Raw genomic sequence first — 20,779 nt, 5'->3', positions numbered from 1 at the left:
TGGAGGTGATTAGAGGTGGCATTAGATTCTTTAAATGTATATCAATAGATTGTAAGTTCCTACCATTCTGTCAGATCTAGGTCATGTGATAGACTGTGGATGTCATTCAAGGATTAGTGTAGAAAAATTTGATGGTTGTGTGCATCAGCTAAACTTTATCCACAGTTATGAAATCTTTAAACCTTATCATTGCATGAAACCATTCCACTTAATCATAGGAGAATTATTAATAGTATTAATGGAAAGATAATCAATTTGATGAAATAATAGTTCACTTTGAAGTTTATGATATATTAGAGTATTTCTTGGCTAAGTAAACCTTTTTTTTCTTCATATATATATTTCCTCCTGAATAATGTGTGTATATTTGTATTTTTTTAAACAGAAGCAGAAGCTTCTTAAAGAACTTGGAAACAGATGGCTTCCTTATCTAACCCCCAAAGATGCTGAATTCCACCAGCTGGTAATGTATTTTAATTATATTTTATATGATTGTAGTTATGTGCTTAGAATTGTGATTTCCTTGAGGGCAGAGACTTATTTTTTGTCCTTGTAGGTCTAGTGTCTTGCACAGAAGTAGGAGCTTAGTCAATACTTCTTCTATTGAATGGAATGTGCTAAGATAAAGACCTGAAGTCATAGAAAGTCAGAGATTTAAGGAGAGGTCACAAGGAAACTGAACCCTAGGGTGGTTGATTGACTTGTCCAGAGAAGTTAATGAGTGGCAGACCTAGGTCTAGAACCTAGAACACCGAACGCCAGATTTCTAGTTTAATGAACTTTTTCTCTCTAGCTTATTCCACTCTGATTGAAGTAGAAACTTAGATATGAAGGCAAATAAAAGAGACAGGTGATTATAGAGGAGGAAAGGAATTCTGGGATTTCTCCCCACTTTTTCTTTTATTAGGGAGACAGTGGAATGGATCTTGGATTTGGAGCCAAGGGATCTTTGTTCAAGTCTTGCTTGTCTTACATGGTACTTGTGTGATCTTAGTTAGTCAAGTCAACTATCCATCTACAATAGAGTTTGGATTATATAATAGCTTCTAAGGTCCTTGTCAGTTTTAAAATCTTTTATCCCATGGTTCTCTTATTTTTTTCTTCCCCCTCTTTCAATTCCTTTGATCTTCACAAATATAATTATTTCTTATAGACTGTCTTAACTTAATACAAAAAGTAAAGTAAAATCAATCTGTTGAACCAAAATTCTATGTTAGTTTGCAAAAAATTTGCCATAAACTTTGTAACTGGGTTCTGTTTTTATGAAAGCTGCCAGAAGTTGGTGACAAGGATCCTGCCTATTTTTGAATCTGTTCCTGAGTCTGTTGTATTAGACTTAAGATGATTATCTTAATTAGTTATTTAGGTAGATCCATGGTCTCATCAGGGATGGTCTGCATTATGGTTACTCCCCTGGTATGTATTACAGTTCTTCTAAAGCACTCATTCTTTAATTTAGTCATTCATGCACTCAAGAAGCATATAAAAAACAACATATATACAAAGCATTAGACTAGGCATTGAAGAAACAAAGACCAACAAAGTTTCACTCTCAAGGAGTTTATATTTTCCTTAGGGGGGAAATCTCACAGCATTTCTTGCTTTGAGAGATCCTAGTCTAAGTATTTATATAAATTCTCAGTAGATTATCCACCCACCTCATTGGAGACTCCTCTCTGGTTCTTTAATAATTTTCATTGTACAACAATAATCTTGTAAGGATAACTAATATATTCCTACCATAGTAAAGAAAATGCTGAACTGTATATGCCCTCTCTGGGTCCTATCATTATTGTGGTATTTTGAGAAAAATGCAGACTGTCAAGTAACTTTTGGATAAGACAAAACATTTTTTAGGGAGTAGGAACCTGGGCCTGTGTTTTCATTAATATGGGGACCCCTAGTGTGATAGCTAGGTGGCACAATGGATAGCATTATGGACTCAGTCACGAAGACTTGTTTTCAGATTGACCTTAGACAATAGCCGTGTTACCCTGAACAATTCACTTAACCTCTGACTCAGGTTTCTCTTCTGTAAAAATGGGAATAATGATGCACTTACTGTAAAGTGCTTTGTAGAGTACCAGGCCCATCCATTAGTACTTAAGTTGTTTATATGTCACAGAGGAGAGAGCTCTGGACCTGAAGTCAGGAAGACTCATCTTCCCAAGTTCCAATCCAGCCTCAGACCTTTCCTAGTTTGGGGACCCTGGGCAAGTCAGTCAGCTCTGTTTACTTCATCTGTAAAATTATCTGGAGTAGGAAATGACAAACCACTCTAGTGTCTTTGCCAAGAAAACTTCAAATGAGGTCATGAAAAGTCAGATCTGACCAAAAAACAACTGAACAATTGTAAATGTTTTTAAAAAAGAAACTTCCATTCACATCAGCAAGTCATCTATAACTTAGAATGGTAGAAAGTTGGTTCCTTGGGACAATAAGAAAGCCTGTGGTTACATAGCCAATATATAGCTGAGGCAAGACTTGAACCCAGATATTCTTTATTGCAGGGCTACCCCTCTATCTATTAGACCATATTACCTCTCAAGAGTAAGCATATTATGCCCTCAAGAACTATAAATTACTGACAATGTCAAATTAAGATGTTTAGTCAAATGTTTAAATGTTTAGTCATGTTTGGTCGAGAAGGTCATTTGTCATTGTCAGGTAGGTCATTAAATGATAAGAGTTATTTGGCAGAGTTTAAAAAATTTAATAGAACGTTTTATAAATCCCTCCAAAATTCTCCTAGGCAACATACTATCATATTATTCTATCACTTAAAATTCTCTGAAAAAATCAGGAGTACCTGAATTCAAATCAGGCCTTAGACAATTAATAATTACCTAGCTATATGTTGGGCAAGCCACTTAACCCCATTGCCTTGCAAAAACCTTAAAAAAAAAAAAAGAAAAAAATTCTCTGAAAAGAGATTGAAGTTCATAAAATAGCATGAAGTAATATTTGGTTCCAATGACCATTGTGCCCAAATCTTATCAGTGTTTCAGTGTTGGAATGTTGCAGTTGATAGAGCACTGGCCTTGAACTCAGGAGGATGGGGGTTTGATTCCAGTCTCAGACACTTGCCATTTAATGGCTGTATGACCTTGGGCAAGTCACTTAACTGTAATTGTCCTGCATCCAGTACCATCTCCAGTTATCCTGATTAATATCTGGACACTGGACCCAAAGGGCCCTGGAGGAGACAATGACTTAGTATAGCGTACCTCCCCTCCACTCAAATCCAATTCATGTGCTTGTCATGCCATCACCTCCCTGATGTCATTCTCAAAGGAGAATGTAGGACAAACATCATCATCAGTCTCTCTAAAGAAAAGCTTTTTTTTTTTTTTTTGCTTTTTTTCCCCCCACCGTGATTTGAACTTTTATCCTAGGGATTCTTAACTAGGGGTGTAGTCTAGATTTTAGGGGATCTCTGAACTTGGAAAATAAATTACATCCTTATTTTCATTAACTTTTAGCTGAAGCTAATGAATTAAAAAGAAAAAGAAAAACAAAACAAAACAATGTTGTTCTGAGGCGTCTACAGGTTTTGCCATATTGGCAAAAGATTCCAAGATAAATAAAGGTTAAGAATCCATGCTTCTATGTAAATGTTTGCATTGTTTTCTTCATTGTAAATGATGTTTTTTGGAGAATTCTGCCTGAAGGAAAGTCGAGTGGACAAGATAATAAATACTTAAAGCAAATTCTTGAAAAGGGATTTTAGTGTAATAGTTCATAATAAAGTAAAATAAAATAAACATCTTGAACTGACTTCAGGACCAGATATAAAGTATGGGGGGGAGGAAAGAAATAAGGTACTCCACGTTGTTGTTGAGGAACAGTCTCCTATTGAAAGATGCTCTGATTTCAGGGGAATACTTTCTTAGACTAGCTCTAGTTGGCAGTGTTTTGCATTTTACACTTTATGGCAATTTGCACCATATTAGTCATAACATTTTTGACACCATTTTAACTATAAAATGGTTGTAGCTTGGCACCTATCCCAAGACTAATGTTCTAAAACTTTCCCTGGCTCAGCCTACAGTTGCATGAAGCTAAGTAGTCTCCCAAATGAAATGAACTTCTGAAGTCATTGTTTTAACCTACCCCCCCAATGTGACGTGATTTGCTTTGCCTTAAGGTCATACAAATGAATTGCAAAGAAATATAGGTTTCTGGCATGGGACTTGAAGTAATAAGGAAAGTAAATTCCCATTGGGCATAGAAAAGGAAACAATTACCATTCTGAGAGGCATAGTTTCTTTTTCTGGATCCAAAGAAAGATAGCAGTGGTTCTGACTAGGCTATTTTATTTTTCCTTCTTCCTTTTTGTAGGCAGCTATTCCAGATCTGCAACTAGCTTCTGTCTAGTTTTAGGAAGGTGTCCCAAATAATGGTAAGCTGAATCTTCTTCCTGGGTTGTGTTTTCTCTGTTTGGTTATTTAAAAATAACCATGTATCTCTCCCGAAGCTAACTTGAACTTGGGGTCTGACACTGATGCTGAAGTATTAGTAGCATCCCTGATCCCTGACCATTTATTAAAGGTTGCCTGAATTTTCCTTATTGCAGTTGTTGACTGAAGTGGCATTCTTCTGGCTAGTATCCAAAACTTGGGTTTGAACTTTATATTTATTTATGTCATTAAAAAGCATTTTTACTTTGCTTTTAAGAGAATAGATTTACTTGGGGTAAGGTTTTGTGGAGCAGCTTTACACATTATATAAGGTGCACTTAAAGTGATTAGAGATTAGTACAGCTTGATATCTTGGCCTTTTGTGGATTTTGGAACGATAAAAGAGAAACCTTGATAGATGTTCTGTTTGCATTTTTATTTCATTTTTTCCAGTGGGTAGACTAGTTCATAACATGGTGGATTGATGACCTTTAGTATTTAACTCTACATGTATTACTTTCAAGATATGAAAACAGAAATGAATCAGTATTTTCCTTTTAAAAATAACAGATTTTAAAATTTTCTTTTGCCTTTAAATCTTTTAGATTTTCCCATGTATGATTTCCTCCTTTTCCCTCTCAAAAAGTTATCCATTATAGCAAAGAATTTTTCTTTTGAGGAGAGATGAAGGGGAAAAAAAGCAAATTAATCAACACTTTCTTTGTATTCAGTTTGTAGATTATATAAAGAAAAATAAAGTATAAGAAGCCTGGAAAGGTTGGTTGGACACAGACTATAAAAACCTTTAAATGCTAAACAACATAATTTATACTTGATACTGATGATAATGGAAAACTAGAGTTCACTGAGTAGGAAGAATGATGTGGTAAAGCATGTTCTAAGAAAATACTTTGGGCAATTGAAGGGAAGAATTCTTAGAAGAGAAAGAGACTTCAGGCAGGGTTACTAAGGCTGCTGTAGGAGTTCATTTGAGAGTTGATGAAGGTCTGAACTAAGGTAGGTGGAAAGAAAGGGACATTTATAAGAGGTATTATAAAAGTGGAATGTTGTAAAATCAGTGGGTTAGATAGCGGGGTGAAGGAGAGTGAAGTGTTAAGGTTCACATTGTAGTTGTCAACCTAGATGACAAAAAGTATGATGGTGTCTTCAAAGGAAAAGTTAAGTTTAGAAGATAACATTTGGCTGGGGGAATGGGTGGAAGGAAAATGAGTTTTATTTTTCATGTTTGAGAAGCCTTTGGGAAATGTAGTTTGAAATAGATAGTTGGTGATGTATGACTAGTGCTCAAGAAAGAGACTAAAGTTTTATATAGAAGTATCTCCTTTGTAGAGATAATAACTGAATCATTAGAAGCTGATGGCATCACCATGTGAGATAGAATTGAGACTAAAGAGAAGAGGACCCAGAAAAGAGCCTTGGAGGATATCTGTGGTTAGTGGGTTTGAAATAAATGAAGGTTCAGGGAAAAAAGAGACTAAAAAATGATCAGTCAGTAGTAGGAGGAGAACCAAGACATAACAGGATTGTGGAAAGGAGAGAGTATTCAGGGGTTGATGATCAACAATGTCAGATGCTACATAGAGGTCAAGCAGCATTAGGATTAAGAAAAGATCACCAGAATTGGCAGATCACTGATAACACGAGAGAAGTCAGGTTAGTTTTGAGAAGGTATATAGAAAGAAGATGAAAAAGTCTCTTTGAGAAAAAGTAAACCAGTTTAGCTGGAATGTACAGAGTAGGAGAAGAATGATACAAAATAATTTTGATCAATTAGATTGGAGCCAGAATGGTAATGTTTTTAGATTATAGAGTGGAGAGTGCATATATTTTTTCTTAGCTATATATGTAGCTATTAGAGATTTTGAGCAAGGAATGACATAGTCAGGCCTAGGCTTGAGTGAGATAATATTGGCAGCTTTGTAGAGGATGAATTCAACAGTTGAGAAGCTAGGAATGTAGGGAAGCCAATTAGTAGGACACTTCTTTGTATCTGTCAGCCCCTAGCCCAGCACCAGTACCTCATAAATATTCATTGAACAATTAAGCTAATTAAAGAATTTGTGGTATTTACCTGTTTTAAAGGGAGTTGTTTTAGAAAGATCAGATTTAAGGCTGTGGTATGCTGGCAGCCCTGGCATGCCCTTGTTAACATTTCTGTATTAGATGATTGATGGACAAGATGTGTATTCATCTGTTGTTAGAGGGCAGATTCCATAATGCATGTATCTCTTGCAAGGTGCCAAGCAGGTGTGGGTTTTCATTTAACAGTGAAGTTGCCTTAAAATATAATCTATTTAAAGATATTTCCAAGTACTAATAGCTAGGTTTTTGGCTCAGAGATTTCAGCACTTCTAAGGTAGGCATTTGAGAATGTTGCTAAATTTGAGTAATATTTACTATCTGGAATTAACAAGGAAGAAAAAAGTAAAGAGGGGTTTTCTGGTGAAGACAGCAATGTTAAAAGGGATAAGCGAGCCTAGCTATCCCAAGAAAATCACTAAGGAAATATTTAAGGCATGATATTAAAGGCATGATCAATAAAAGCCAAAGAGAAATGAAAGGAAGCTCCACCATCCAGTTGAGCACTGCTGGAGGAGATATGTGGAAGACGACTGGCCCTCTGTGCAATTTTGTTCCAGGCAAGCCTGAAAAACTGTATAGATCCCCCTAAACGGGATTTGAACCCAGCAGGGCTTCAAACATCACCTGTAGAAACCTCATCAGGAAACACCACCAGCTTCTGTTAGATCACTATGCCTGGAGGCAGGATCTGGCAGTATGTATGCTTGAAGGCCTGCTATGAGGTCCCAAGCCTTCTGCCAGAGTCACAGAGGGAGTCAAAGCTATCCTTTGATAAGACTCCCTAGAGAGGGAGATGGTAGTGCCTATGCTGTGGAAACATACCCTAACGTAAACACAGTCTAGAATCTTTTATGTATGAATTATTGGCAAGGTACCCCAAGGAATCAAGGAGGTAGGAGCAAAGCAAAGGAGGTCTAAATTCAGTGAGTTCTGATAATGTAAGCATGTAAGTTATATATGCTATAGTTATCAGAGACAACTCCTGGTTAATGATTGTATAAGGAGGAGATAGATGGGGTACAAGGTAAGTTTGCATTGGACTTCTGGAATTGAAGTATAGGGCAGGGCCTAGACGTAACTTTGGATCCAATTTATGTCATAGAACAGGGTTGTTGAATATGGTGGGCTGGGAATCCAGGAACCAATCAGTCCATCAGAACAACATCAGGGCAGAGGCAGCATGATTCAAATTACATAAGGAACAGCATCATGAATAACTTGCCTACTCAATAAAAGACAATGGGAGAGGAATGAGCTTCCTGCTAGCAAAAAAGTCACAAGTCTAGGAAATGAGGCTGCAAATTTGAGTACATAGATAAAATTTTGAACAGTCATTTATAGTTGATTAGAGTTCTAGACCTGGAGTCAAGAGGACTTAAATTCAAAAATAGCCTCAGGCACTTATGAGATGTGTGACAATAGTCTCTTTTACCCTCTCTGCCTTACTTTCCTAATTTGGGGGTGAAGGATGGGGATAATAAAAAATGAGAATAACGATTGCCACCTATCTCCTAAGGTTCTTGTAAGGATAAAATGGGATCATATTTGTAAAGTTCTTTGTAAATATTAAATCTTTTAAGTATCTTCATATAAATAAATAACTACTATTGTTATTGTTGTTGAATACAATGGAAAAGATGCCTAAGATAAACGAAGAAGAGATTAACTTCACAATAAGTACAAGTAGATACTTAAAAAGAAGAATGGCTTGAACAGAAAGATTCCAAAGGTAAGTAGGTGAAATAAAGCCAGAGGTTTTTAAAAAATGAAATTAGAATTCCTGAGGGGCAAAATTTATGAACAGCATAAAAAGCTTAGAATCAAAGGTGGGGGAAAAACCATGACTTTAAGTAGTAGACTCCCTGAAAAGTAAATTGGAGCCACCAGAACTAAATAGGTCATTGAGGTAACAAGAAATATTAGAACAAAGTCAAGAGTTAGATATTAGAAGTTTTTAAAAAGGTTAAATATCTGCTATCAAAAACAACTTCTCTGGAAAATAGGACAAAAATAACTTAAAAATCCACAAACTCCTTGAAAATTATGCTCAAACAAAAAAAAAATCCAGAATGCTATGTTTTATAAAATCATGAAAGAAAACTGCTTATATCAATTAGAACCAGAGTATAAATTGAAAGTAGACTCAATCAGTCACCTAAAAGGAACTCAAATTGTTCAGAGGAAGAAGCTCAAACTATCATAGCCATATGAAAAGTGCTGTATATTAGTAATATTTAGAGAAATAAAAATTTAAACAACTCTCAGATAATATTTCATTCTCATCAGATCAGCAAAGTTGATCACAAAAGGAAAACTACAAATGCTGAAGGCACTATAGAAAAAAAAGTACGTTAATGTACTGTTAGTTGAGCCATTCTAGAAAGCAATTTAAAACTATGACCCAAAAAAATCTTTTAAAAGTATGCATATATTTGGTCCCAGTGTTGTCACTATTAGGCCTATACTATGCATATTTTGTACAAGAACAAAGCAAGATGAAAAGTACATATATACAAAAATATATCAGGTCTTTTTGTGGTGGCACATTATTGGAAACTAAGAGGGCAGTATCCATCACTTGGGGAATGACAGAATAGCAATATATATGAATCTGATGGAATACTATTGTGCCACAAGAAATAAAGAGATGTATGACTTCTGAGAAGACTTGCATGCACTGATTCTGAGTAAAGTGAGAAGAACTAGGAGAGTAGTTAATAACAATAACAACTATATTGTAAAGACAATTTTGAAAGACATAGAAACTCTGATCAACACAATGAGCAACCATATTTTCAGAGGAATCATAAACATACTTGCCACCCACTACCAGATTGAGAGATGATAAGACTCAGAGTGAAGATGCACATACACACACACACACACACACACACACACATATATGTATATACCAAGACATATACACATATATATGTGTAAATATATAGATATTTATCACAACACATAGCTATAGATTTGTAGCTATATCAATAGATCTTTTTATATCTCTCTTTGGGCATACTAAAGTGAGAATTATTTTTTGCATCCCTATGCATGAATGTAATAGTTTTGTTTTCTCATTGATAGGATAGAAAGTAGTAAGAGAAAAATCATTTTAAAATAAAATTGGGAAAAAAGTATCACAAAATTGAAAGTATCCAGAAATCTTTTAGCCAAAAATCCAATCCTTCCAAATCAGAGCAAAACCTTTGCAAATACCCAGGAAGGAAGAATTCAGTTCAAGCAATCACAGTCAATTATTATGGAGAATAAATATTGAAATACTATATACTACAAAAGTCTTACAATCAAGACTGACTTATCTTGCAAAACTGAATATAAATCTGCAGAAAAAAAACAAGTTAACCTCCTTTTGAATAGATAGAAGACTTTCAAGCATTCCTTATGAAAAAAACCAAACCTGGGAATATTTTCTGAATGGTAAATGCAGGAGACAAGATATATCTAGGAAGGTAAATAAATTTAAGCTATTGCAAGGGATTAAAAAGATTATTGAAGTACTTATTCTAGAAGCAAGAGAAGATATCTTCTTTCAGTAATTTCCTATCTTCAAAGGTCACAGGAGTAAAGAAATTTATACCCTCTGCCTAGGGAAGGTTTTGTATTGTTGATTTAAGAAATCAAAGAAAAGGGACAAAGGAATTATGTCTCATAATTGGGATGTGTGCCAAAGGAAAATTGTACAAATATGGAGAAGTATTAGGGAAGTAGGTATCTTGTGGAGTTTCAGTATTAACTGAATTGGGCAAGGGAGAATTAAAATATATTACATTCAGTAAGTTAATAGACAGGGATAGGCAAAATAGAGAAGGGGATTTAATAAAGTGAGAGTAAAATTGGGGAGGAAATAGTGAAAAGCAAAACAAATGTCAACTATAGAGGGTAGACTGTATATTAAATGAAGAGGGAAAAAAATGGTAGAAAAGCAGGTCTGAGGAGTGGGACCAGACCTTTTCAATTACAGATCACTTTTGTTGATCACATTTCTTTGCCCTGCCATTCCCTTCCTTTTTGATAAAGATGAAGGCAGAAAGAAGAAAATATTGGCAGATATAATAGAAGAGAAAAACTTGAATAAAAACTGTAACTGTGGGTGGGAATGGAATATACTTACTTGAATGTTATGGAGGAAGGTCAATAGTCAAAACATTTATAAAGTTCCTACTATGTTGCCAGTCGTGTTAAAGTTTGGGGATTCAAATATGAAAAAACAATGTCTCTGGTCTTCAGGAACTTATAATCTTTTTTTTTTTCAATTCAGTAATTTCATATGTGCAAAAGTAGTTTTTCAACATTTATCCATTTACAAATTTTTGAGTTCCACATTTTTTTACCACTCTCTCTTCCTTCTCCCCCTCTATGGCAGCAAACAGTCTGGTAAAAGTTATACACAAATGTGTCTGTGTGTGTGTGTGTGTGTGTGTGTGTGTGTGTGTGTAAATTTCCATTTAAGTCATGTTGTGAAAGAGGAATTAGAACTAAGGGGGAAGAAAAAAGCATGAGAAAGAAAAGAAAAATATAAAAGAAGTTTTTAAAAAGTGAACATAGTATGCTTTGCTCTACATCCAGATCCCACAGTTTTCCCCCTCTGGATATAGATGGCATTGTTCCATATTCTAAGAATTGACCTTGATTTCTGAACTTAGAGAAGCTGTATTCATCATAGTTGATTATTTCACAATATTGTTGTTAAAGTATACAATATTCTCTTGGTTCTGCTCACTTCACTCAGCATCAGATCATACAAGTCTTTCTATGCTTCTCTAAAGTCCAACTGCTCTGGTTTTTTTTACAGAATAATACTCTGTACTTTACTTGAGGAACTCTTAACCTAATGACAAAGAAATTATACTGAAAAAAAGGAGAGGCAGAAAATGAAAAGGTTCCAGCATAGATGTATGGTAGAGAAGTCCTGAAGTAATATAGCCAGGTAAGAAATGAGAAAGTTTAAATTGAACTCTCTCATTAAATGGAGGTTTGGAAGTCATGGCCTTACTTTCCAATTAGAGAGGTACAGGGTAGTGTGGATGAAATAGAATATCTAATGATGAGATCCTACAGGATACTGTCATTTTCTCAGTAATGGGAGTTTTCTGGGTCATGGTGGAAAAGTCAGAGCAAAGTTGTACAACCAAGTGAGACTGAGGAGGGTAGCAGATTATTAAAAAGTCTCATAGTGTTTATAAGAAACATACTTTAAACATGAGATTCCCAGAATTCAAAGAATAGATTGGAGCAAATTTTATTATGCTGTTGAGGAATGTAAAAGTGCAGGGATGATACTCGTGATTTCATAACAGTGGTAGTAGTAAAAACACCAGCAATTAATATTTCCATAGTATTTTAATATGTATAAAGTACTTTGCAATGTTAAAAACAGACATGGTTAAAAGATATAAACAGGTGCTACAATTTGCTTAAATGCATCATAGATAAAATTATATTTATATTTAATTTATGCACTGAATAGTGCATAAGGCTTAAGTTCATAAGTGCACTTGAATAGAATTTTTTAAAAGATTTTATTTATTTTGAGTTTTACAATTTTTTCCCCTAATCTTACTTCCCTTCCCCCAGCCCTCACAGAAGGCAATTTGCCAGTCTTTACATTGTTTCCATGTTATATATATTGATCCAAATTGAATGTGATGAAAGAGAAATCATATCCTTAAGGAAGAAACATAAAGTATAAGAGATAGCAAGATCAGACAATAAGATATCAGTTTTTTCTGAATTAAAGGTAATAGTCCTTGGTCTTTTTTCAAACTCCACAGTTCTTTCTCTGGGTACAGATGGTATTCTCCATTGCAGACAGCCCCAAATTGTCCCTAATTGTTGCATTGATGGAATAAGCAAGTCCATCAAGTTTGATCATTGCCCATGTTGCTGTTAGGGTTTTCAGTGTTTTTCTGGTTCTGTTCATCTCACTCAGCATCAGTTCATGCAAATCCTTCCAGACTTCCCTGAATTCTGGTCCCTCCTGGTTTCTAATAGAACAATAGTATTCCATGACCTACATATAGCACAGTTTGCTAAGCCATTCCCCAACTGAAGGACATTGACTTGATTTCCATTCTTTGCCACTACAAACAGGGCTGCTATGAATATTTTTGTACAAGTGATGTTTTTACCCATTTTCATCATCTCTTTAGGGTACAGACCCAGTAGTGGTATTGCTGGATCAAAGGGTATGCACGTTTTTTTGTTGCCCTTTGGGTGTGGTTCCAAATTTCCCCTCCGAAAAGGTTGGATGAGTTCACAGCTCCACCAACAATGTAATAGTGTCCCAGATTTCCTATAACCCTTCCAACAATGATCATTATCCTTTTGGGTCATATTGATTAGAATTTTTTTAAAAAAATCATTAGATATGATAGCTCTCCAACAACTAATAAATGAGAATCAAAAGAAATATACAAATTACTTAGAGGTGTATGATCATGTTCTAGGGCATATAAGACTTCTAAGCATATATATAGAGTAGCAGAAATTTTAAGCTTTTCCTTTATGGATAACAATGCTATAAATTGTAATGAATAATGGACATTTGGAAAAAGCATTCTAAATGAAGTGAAAACTAAATAATATACTAAATATTATATAGGTCAAAGAGCAAATCATAGAAACAGTAGATAATTTTATCCATAAAATGGCAGTACTAAAACTTTTGAAATGAAGTTAAAGCAGTCCTTAGGAGAAAATGTTTACCTCTAAGCACTTTCATTAACAAAGGAAAAAAAAGGACAGATAAATGAATTGTAAATACTACAAAAAATTTAAAAAGCATTAATTTTAAAAACCTAAATTCAAGAATAGAAATATTGAAAATCAAAGAAGAGATAAGAAATTTACAAAATTGAATTGAGAAGCAAATCTAGGAACTCTTTTTAAAAAAGCTAATAAAACAGAAAAACCCGTAGCTAATATTATTTTTATTAAATGAAGAAGGAAAACTAAATTATCATACTAAAAAATAGAAAAGGACACAAAAGAGATGAAGAGGTAAGTTACATTAAGGCAACAAGTAAATAAATATTAAACACTTACCAGACATTGGAAATATAAATACAGGCCAAAAAAAAAGGTAGTCCCTGCTCTCAAAGAACTTACATTCTAATAATGGAACATAATATAGAAAAGAGATCTGAAAATCCAGTAGGGTGAGGGAAAGGAGGGAAGATACCTCCTAAGTCTTGAAAGCAGAATTGCTGAGAGAAGGTCCAGTGTGAAGACAGTTGAATATTTGATTGCAAAATTCTGAGAGTCAAAATCAGAGCCAAGAAGATCACAAAGGATAAAAAAAAAAATTGGAAATAATTAGAAACTGTTTCATCTATCTTTTTTTGTCAATAATAAGGAAAAAAGGAAAATATTTACAGAATTATAGACAAACTAGAATAATAGAAAAAATGAGAATTTAAGTAGCCTCATTTCCAAAAAAAAGAAGTTAATCAAGCCATAAATCAGTTCCCAAAGGAAAGATTGATGATTTATATGTGAATTTTATGAACCACGCAAGGAGCAATTAGTTTTATTATTACATGGTTTGTTTGCAAAAATAGAATAAGAATTCATCCTATCAGACTCCTTCTACAAGACAAATATGAAGCTAATACTTTAATCTGGCTAAGGTAATTCAGGAAAATAAAATTATGAGTCAGTATTTCTAATGAACATTGATATAAAATATTAGGAAAGAGATTGCAGCATTATATATGGTGGTATACTTTGATTTATTCCAGAAATGCAGAGCAGGTCTAATATTAGGAAAAATGTAAACACAGTAGATCATATTCATAATAAAAATGGCAAAAATACATATTAATAGTTACCTTTTTAAATAAAATACAACATAAAAGTAATAAATATATAATTTCCTAATATGATAAATAATATCTATCTAAAGTCAAGAACTAACTTTATATTTATAGTATCCAGATCAAGGGAGATTATTATTTGTATTGTCCAGACTACATTAGAAAGTGGAAGGTATATAGAATAATGAAGGGTTCTTAGAAAACATGTCATAATTATTCACATAAGGGCAGGATATATTTGATCTGTAGACTGGAAGATTTATAGATGGGCATGTCTTAACATATTTGGAAGGTCATTTAAAATATGGAGGTGTTTTCTTTATAGCCCTAGAGGGCAGAACTGAGACCAATAAGTAAAAGTTATGATGAGTTTGTTGCAGTATAAGGAAGATCTATCTTTCCATAAATGAAACATTGCTTTTTGAAATAATAATCTGGCTCTACTATATGACATCCCGTGACAAACTTATTAGAGATTGGCAAAATAAAGTGCAGTGAGAGTTATAAAAAGGGGGGGGGTCTTTACCAGTGAGGTGATAAGTGAAGGCTTTATGGATGAAGTGACATTCGATTTCAGTTGAAAAAAAATTCTGTACATGATGAATCATAAGATAATAGCTGTATAGTTGGAAGAAAACTTTGAAGCTCTTAGTTGCAATCCTCTAATTTTATCAATGAATATATTAAGGTACAGAGAAGTTAAGTTCCTTACCCAAGTACACATTGTTAGTAAGTTATAGAACCACAGTCTAAATCTGTTAGATCTTCTGTGTCTAAATCCAAGATACTGTCAAGAGTACAGTGTTGTCTATAAGTTGGAAGACATTCCAAAGGACAGTCTTCACAAAAATAGAGCAGCAAAACAAGTCTAGCAGATGTTTGGGACAAGAGAGTGCATATATATCAGTTTAACTGAAGACAAGGTTAGAAAGGCCATAATAATAATAATAATAATAATAATAATAATAATAATAATAATAATAATAATAATAATAATAATAATAATAATAATAAATAATAATGATGTACATTTTTATAGCATTGTTTTTCAAGATATTTTGCTACCAACAACTCAGTGAGGTAAGTAAAGCAAGTATTATTGTCTCATTTTGTATTTTAAGGAAAGTAAGAGTTGGAGAAATTCTGTGATCTGCCCATGATCATATAGCATGGAAGTATCTGAATTGGAATTCAATCAAACCTCTCTCTTCAGATCAGTGTTCTGTTTACTATGCCACATTGATAGATTGTGTGTGAAGCCATATTTTGGAGTGCTTTAGAATCAGAACTTTACTTACAGTATAAAAAGACACTGAAGAGCTATCAGTTGAGGATTGACATGATCAGATAAATATACAAGAGAGGCTTTTCTAGCAGAAGCATGAAGAATGAATTGGAATGGGGAGATTGTGGTAGCAGAAAGACCGATTATGTCTCTGTAGTTATAATCCAGGTGGGTGGTAATGATGACTTATGTCAGAGCGATATTAGTGTGCATTAAGAGAAGACAGTGAAGACATTTAATGTTGTAGGGGTATAACTGAAAGGATTTAATAACTGATTGAATGTTAAAGATTTAGGAGAGAGAAGAGTCAAATATGACCCCAAGCAGATGGTTGATTTTAGGGATGCTGCAGAGAAGATTCCTTTTTTTTCCCTCTCTCCCCAGTAGGAGGTTGGATGAGATAACCTTTAAATTTCCTTTAAATTCTATGATTCTCTGATTGATACCTAATTATACAGTCCCTTGAGTTTAGGCCTAGAAATGCTTTTCTCTTTTAGGCTGTTTTCTGCCCAGTATCCAAATTGAGATTCTTGGAAGATAAGAAAGAGTGTGAACAGACATAAGGGAAGAACCTTAGAAATCAAAGTACTAAAGGACTAATAGAATTGTTAATTATCTGGGTCTGATTAGGAAACTCTGATTATTCATCATTGATTTCATTTAATTCATTGAAATTATTTTGGCTTTGAAGTCACAATTCTTTTTTGGAAATAATGATTCCTGATGTGTAAAGAAAAGCATTTTATATGGAAAAATATTATCAATAGCTATACATATACTCTATTTTTTCTTTTTTCCAGTGGCAGGAGAATTATTCCAAACTAATTCTCCGAGAAGCCAGTAGGATCCCCGAACTGCTACATAAGGAAGTTCAGCAAGCCTTCCTCACCTTGCGAAAGCATGGCTGTTTATTCCAGGATCTAGTTCGAATCAAAGGAAAAAATTTACTCACACCAGTATCTCGTCTTCTCATTGGAAATCCAGGGTATACCTATAAGTATCTGAATAGCAGACTCTTTACTGTACCATGGCCAGTAGAAGGTTCCAATATAAAATATACTGAAGATGAAATATTTGTAGCTTGTAGAGCTTTCTTTAAGCTCAATGACTTTCTACGTAAAGATACAATTCAGGCTTTGGACAAACTACACTTGATCAAATCTGAGCAAAATGAAGATAGTACAGTCTTTGGAATGGTACCAGAACTCTCCAAGAGTGATTTGAACATAGGAGATGATATAGAACTCAAGAAGAGAACAACCTACAATTTGACTTTGTTGAATTACATGGATCCCCAGGAAATGTCCTACTTGAAAGAAGAGCCTTATTTTGGGATGGGAAAAATGGCTGTGAGCTGGCACCATGATGAGAATCTGGTAGAAAGGTCAACAGTGGCAGTATACAGTTATAACTGTGAAGGTACAAAGGCTATGGAATGACATCCTTGAGTAAATTTGGGCTTAGGTCCTATAGCTTTCTTATTAATCAGCTGGACCTGATTAAGAAACTCTGGTTACAGAATCATTCACCATCTAATTCATTTAATCCACTGTCATTATTCAGACTGTGGTATCACAGGTTCTTTTTTATTTTTAATTTTTTAAAATTTCCTTCATTTTTCAGCATATCCTCTTTTTTGCAAGATATAACTCTCTGAGTCTAGATATATTCTTGTTCATTATAACTCAGAAAAATATTACATTTTCACATACAAGCAAGACTCATTTCCTTTCACCCATGTTCAGGAGAGCCTCTATTTTATGTAGCTGGCCATGTCTGTAAAACCTTGAGCAGACTGCAGTGCTGCTCTAATTAACTTGTTGATAAAGGGTCAGGAAAACAAAAATCAGTCAAGTCTTTCTAGAGTGCTAGAGGTATATATGTCTAATCTTGCAAAAGTACTTGATTACAGTTGACATCACTGTCTTTATAGGAGCAATTTGTTAATTTTAGACTTGCCCTTGGCCTCCTAGTACTTTTCATACCGACTCTAAAGCCAACTCACGATTCACTCTGCCACACTACCTATTGATTCTAGTCATTTATAGAATCTCCTTGTGATGTATGAGTCTTTCCTTGCCAAAAACATGCAGGGCTGACTTTGCAGGCAGGTATTCCTATATTTTCAGTGTTATGCCCAGATCTTTACCCATGTAATCTTGCATGAGAATGCCCACTAGTTTTCCTGAGGCTGAACATTCTCCATGAGACTCCTGAAATTTAAATTAAATCAAATATCAGTTGACCTCTTTGAAATAAAGGTCTGTAGTACAGCTTCAAAAAGATACTTTATGTAGCTAGGCACATTGTCTTTTTCTTATTACTCCTCTTTCTATGATATGAGGCTAAGATTGCTGATTTTTTTTCTATCAGTACTTCGGGATGGCAGTTAGATGGGGAGTTCAGAAGAGTGTTTCCCTGCTTGGACCTTTACTTTGATCTCTTGAATTTTAGAACAACCATCCAACAGCTAGATATCATCACATTAGGAGTAAGTTTCTCTTCTCCCTGGTCTAAGCACATGTCCCTGACCAGCTATATTTCCTCTGATTCTATCAGTGGCAGAATGTTGTTGGGTTGGGATATACTTCCACAATCTCATTACTTAATCTAGTGATTCTTATTTTAAAAAAATCTTTTTGAATTGTTAGAACATTCCATATGGCTCAAACTTAACATGGATTACTTACTGTTTCTCCCAGCAGTGGTGCCAGCATAGGGTCAAAAAAAGTCATCTTTAGAACCACCTCTCTGATGGAACTAATTTAATTCCACAAATGTTAAGTGTTTTCGATGTGTAAGATTCTCTGTCAGATGCTGAGAATAAAGAAAAAGAAGGCAATTGATACTCTCGCAATTCCTCAAGTGTTTATTTTCTGCTGGAGATGAAGAGTTTAGAGAGCTGGGAGGGGCAAAGTTAAAATACAAAGTATTTAATCAGCCAGCCCCTTGAAATGAAAGTCAAATTGTACATTTAAATTTTAATTCTCTTCATATAATCTTCAGTCCAGGCTGTCTTTTTTACTGTGTTACTCACTCATGATATACTGTCTAGTCTGTCTGGAATGGGTACTTTTCTTATTCTTAACATATCCCTTTCCTGCCACTTAGAATTTCTAGTTTTCCTCAAGGTTCAACCCAAGCCCTGCTGATTGCTTCCCAGCTGTTATGCTTCCTACTCATAATCACCATGTGTTTATTTGGTCTGTAGTTTTATGTACTTATTTGTGAGCACTTCCTGGAAAGAAGCAAATTTCTTGAAGACAAAAAGTATCTTTGTTCTTTTTCATTAAGTCTCTCCCCCCAGCACCTAGCATATACTGTTTATATAGGTGATAGCTGTATAGCTGATAGCAATCATAAGAGGGCCAGGCATAGGGCTTTGGAAAAATTTGAAGCTGGATAAAAACTCTTTAATTTGAAGAGATATGGAGAGGCGTCCACCTAAACTGAGTCTGCAAGCAGGAGAAAAAAACATGCTGATGGGTGGACAGAGGAGGATTGTAAATTCTAGACCTGAGAAACAGTTCACACAATAATAATTTGTCATTGTTCAGTCACTTTTCAATAGTGTTTGACTCTTTGTGACTCTTGGATTTTCTTGAAAAAGATACTGAAATGGTTTGCCATTTAATAATAAAAGCTAACATTTTTATAGCAAAGTAGTGTAAACGGGTACTGAGTGAATTGCCTTACAATTATTTCCTTATTTGTTCTTCACAACAATTGGAGATGTAGTTGCTACCCCATTTTGCAGATGAGGAAACTGTAGCAAACAGCAATTAGGTGATTTGTACTGGGTCACATAATGTGTCTGAAGCTAGATTTGGATTTAGATGTTCCTGTTTCTAGACCAGCACTCAATCTACTGCCCAGGAGGGTAGGAGGATAGAACATAGAATGTCATTTTCAGAACCCAGCTAATAGTGTCTTCAGTAACTAACTAATTGATATCTTTTAGGGGCAATATGTTCAGTTACTAATTAAGATCTTGTTTAGGGGCAATAGTTTCCCTGAATCTAATACAGTTATAGTATCCTAGTAACTTTTTCATTAATCTCTTGCTGTCCCAGTGGAAGAAATTGGGATAATCTAAAATTTTGAAAGCCTCTATTCTCTTTTCTTCCTTCTATTTTCTCTACAAAGAAAATTAGCTTTTTTGTCTTTTTTTTCTTTTATTAAAGATTGTATTTGAGTTTTACAATTTTCCCCCCAATCTTACTCCCCCCCCCCCCCACGGAAAGCAACCTGTCAGTCTTTACTTGGTTTCCATTTGTACATTGATCCATATTCAGTGTGATGAGAGAGAAATCATATCCTTAAGGAAGAAACAAAAAGTATAAGAGATAACAAGATCAGACAATAAGATATCTGTTTTTTTCCTAAATTAAAGGGAATAGTCCTTGAACTTTGTTCTAACTCCATGGCTCTTTGTCTGGATACAGATGGTATTCTCTATCACAGACAGCCCAAAATTGTCCCTGATTGTTACACTGATGGAGTGAGTGAGTCCATCATGGTTGATCATCACCCCCATGTTGCTGTTAGGGTGTACATTGTTTTTCTAGTTCTGATCATCTCACTCAACATCAGTTCATGCAAATCCCTCCAGGCTTCCCTGAATTCCCATCCCTCCTGGTTTCTAATAGAACAATAGCGTTCCATGACATACATATACCACAGTTTGCTAAGCCATTCCACAATTGAAGGACATTTACTTGATTTCCAGTTCTTTGCCACCACAAACAAGGCTGCTATGAATATTTTTGGACAAGTGATGTTTTTACCCTTTTCCATTATCTCTTCAGGGTACATACCCAGTAGTGGTATTGCTGGATCAAAGGATATGCTCATTTTTGTTGCCCTTTCGGTGTAGTTCCAAATTTCTCTACAAAAGGGTTAGATGAGTTCACAGCTCCACCAACAGTGTAATAGTGTCCCAGATTTCCCACAACCCTTCCAACAATGATCATTATCCTTTCTGGTCATTTTGGCCAATCTGAGCGGTGTGAGGTGGTACCTCAGAAAAGCTTTAATTTGCATTTCTCTAATAATGATTTAGAGCAATTTTTCATATGACTCTGGATTGCTTTGATCTCCTCATCTGTAAATTGCCTTTGCATATCCTTTGACCATTTGTCAGTTGGGTAATG

General features: G+C 34.7%; 1 protein-coding gene across 9 annotated transcripts in view; it reads left to right on the top strand.

The window, feature by feature from the left end:
• The window catches only part of FTO (FTO alpha-ketoglutarate dependent dioxygenase), a 477,648-nt gene that overhangs the window by 128,061 nt on the left and 328,808 nt on the right, over positions 1-20,779 (top strand). For all 9 annotated transcript variants that reach the window (XM_074211304.1, XM_074211303.1, XM_074211307.1 and 6 more), the window contains 2 exons: positions 386-463; positions 16,427-17,045. In XM_074211304.1, coding sequence (XP_074067405.1) covers positions 386-463; positions 16,427-17,045 — 697 coding nt within the window. The remainder of the gene's footprint in view (positions 1-385; positions 464-16,426; positions 17,046-20,779) is intronic.

This window comes from Macrotis lagotis, chromosome 1, assembly GCF_037893015.1.
Source record: "Macrotis lagotis isolate mMagLag1 chromosome 1, bilby.v1.9.chrom.fasta, whole genome shotgun sequence".
Taxonomy (NCBI): Eukaryota; Metazoa; Chordata; class Mammalia; order Peramelemorphia; family Peramelidae; genus Macrotis; species Macrotis lagotis.
Note: the sequence above shows the minus strand (reverse complement) of the source record. Positions and strands in the feature narration are given on the sequence as shown.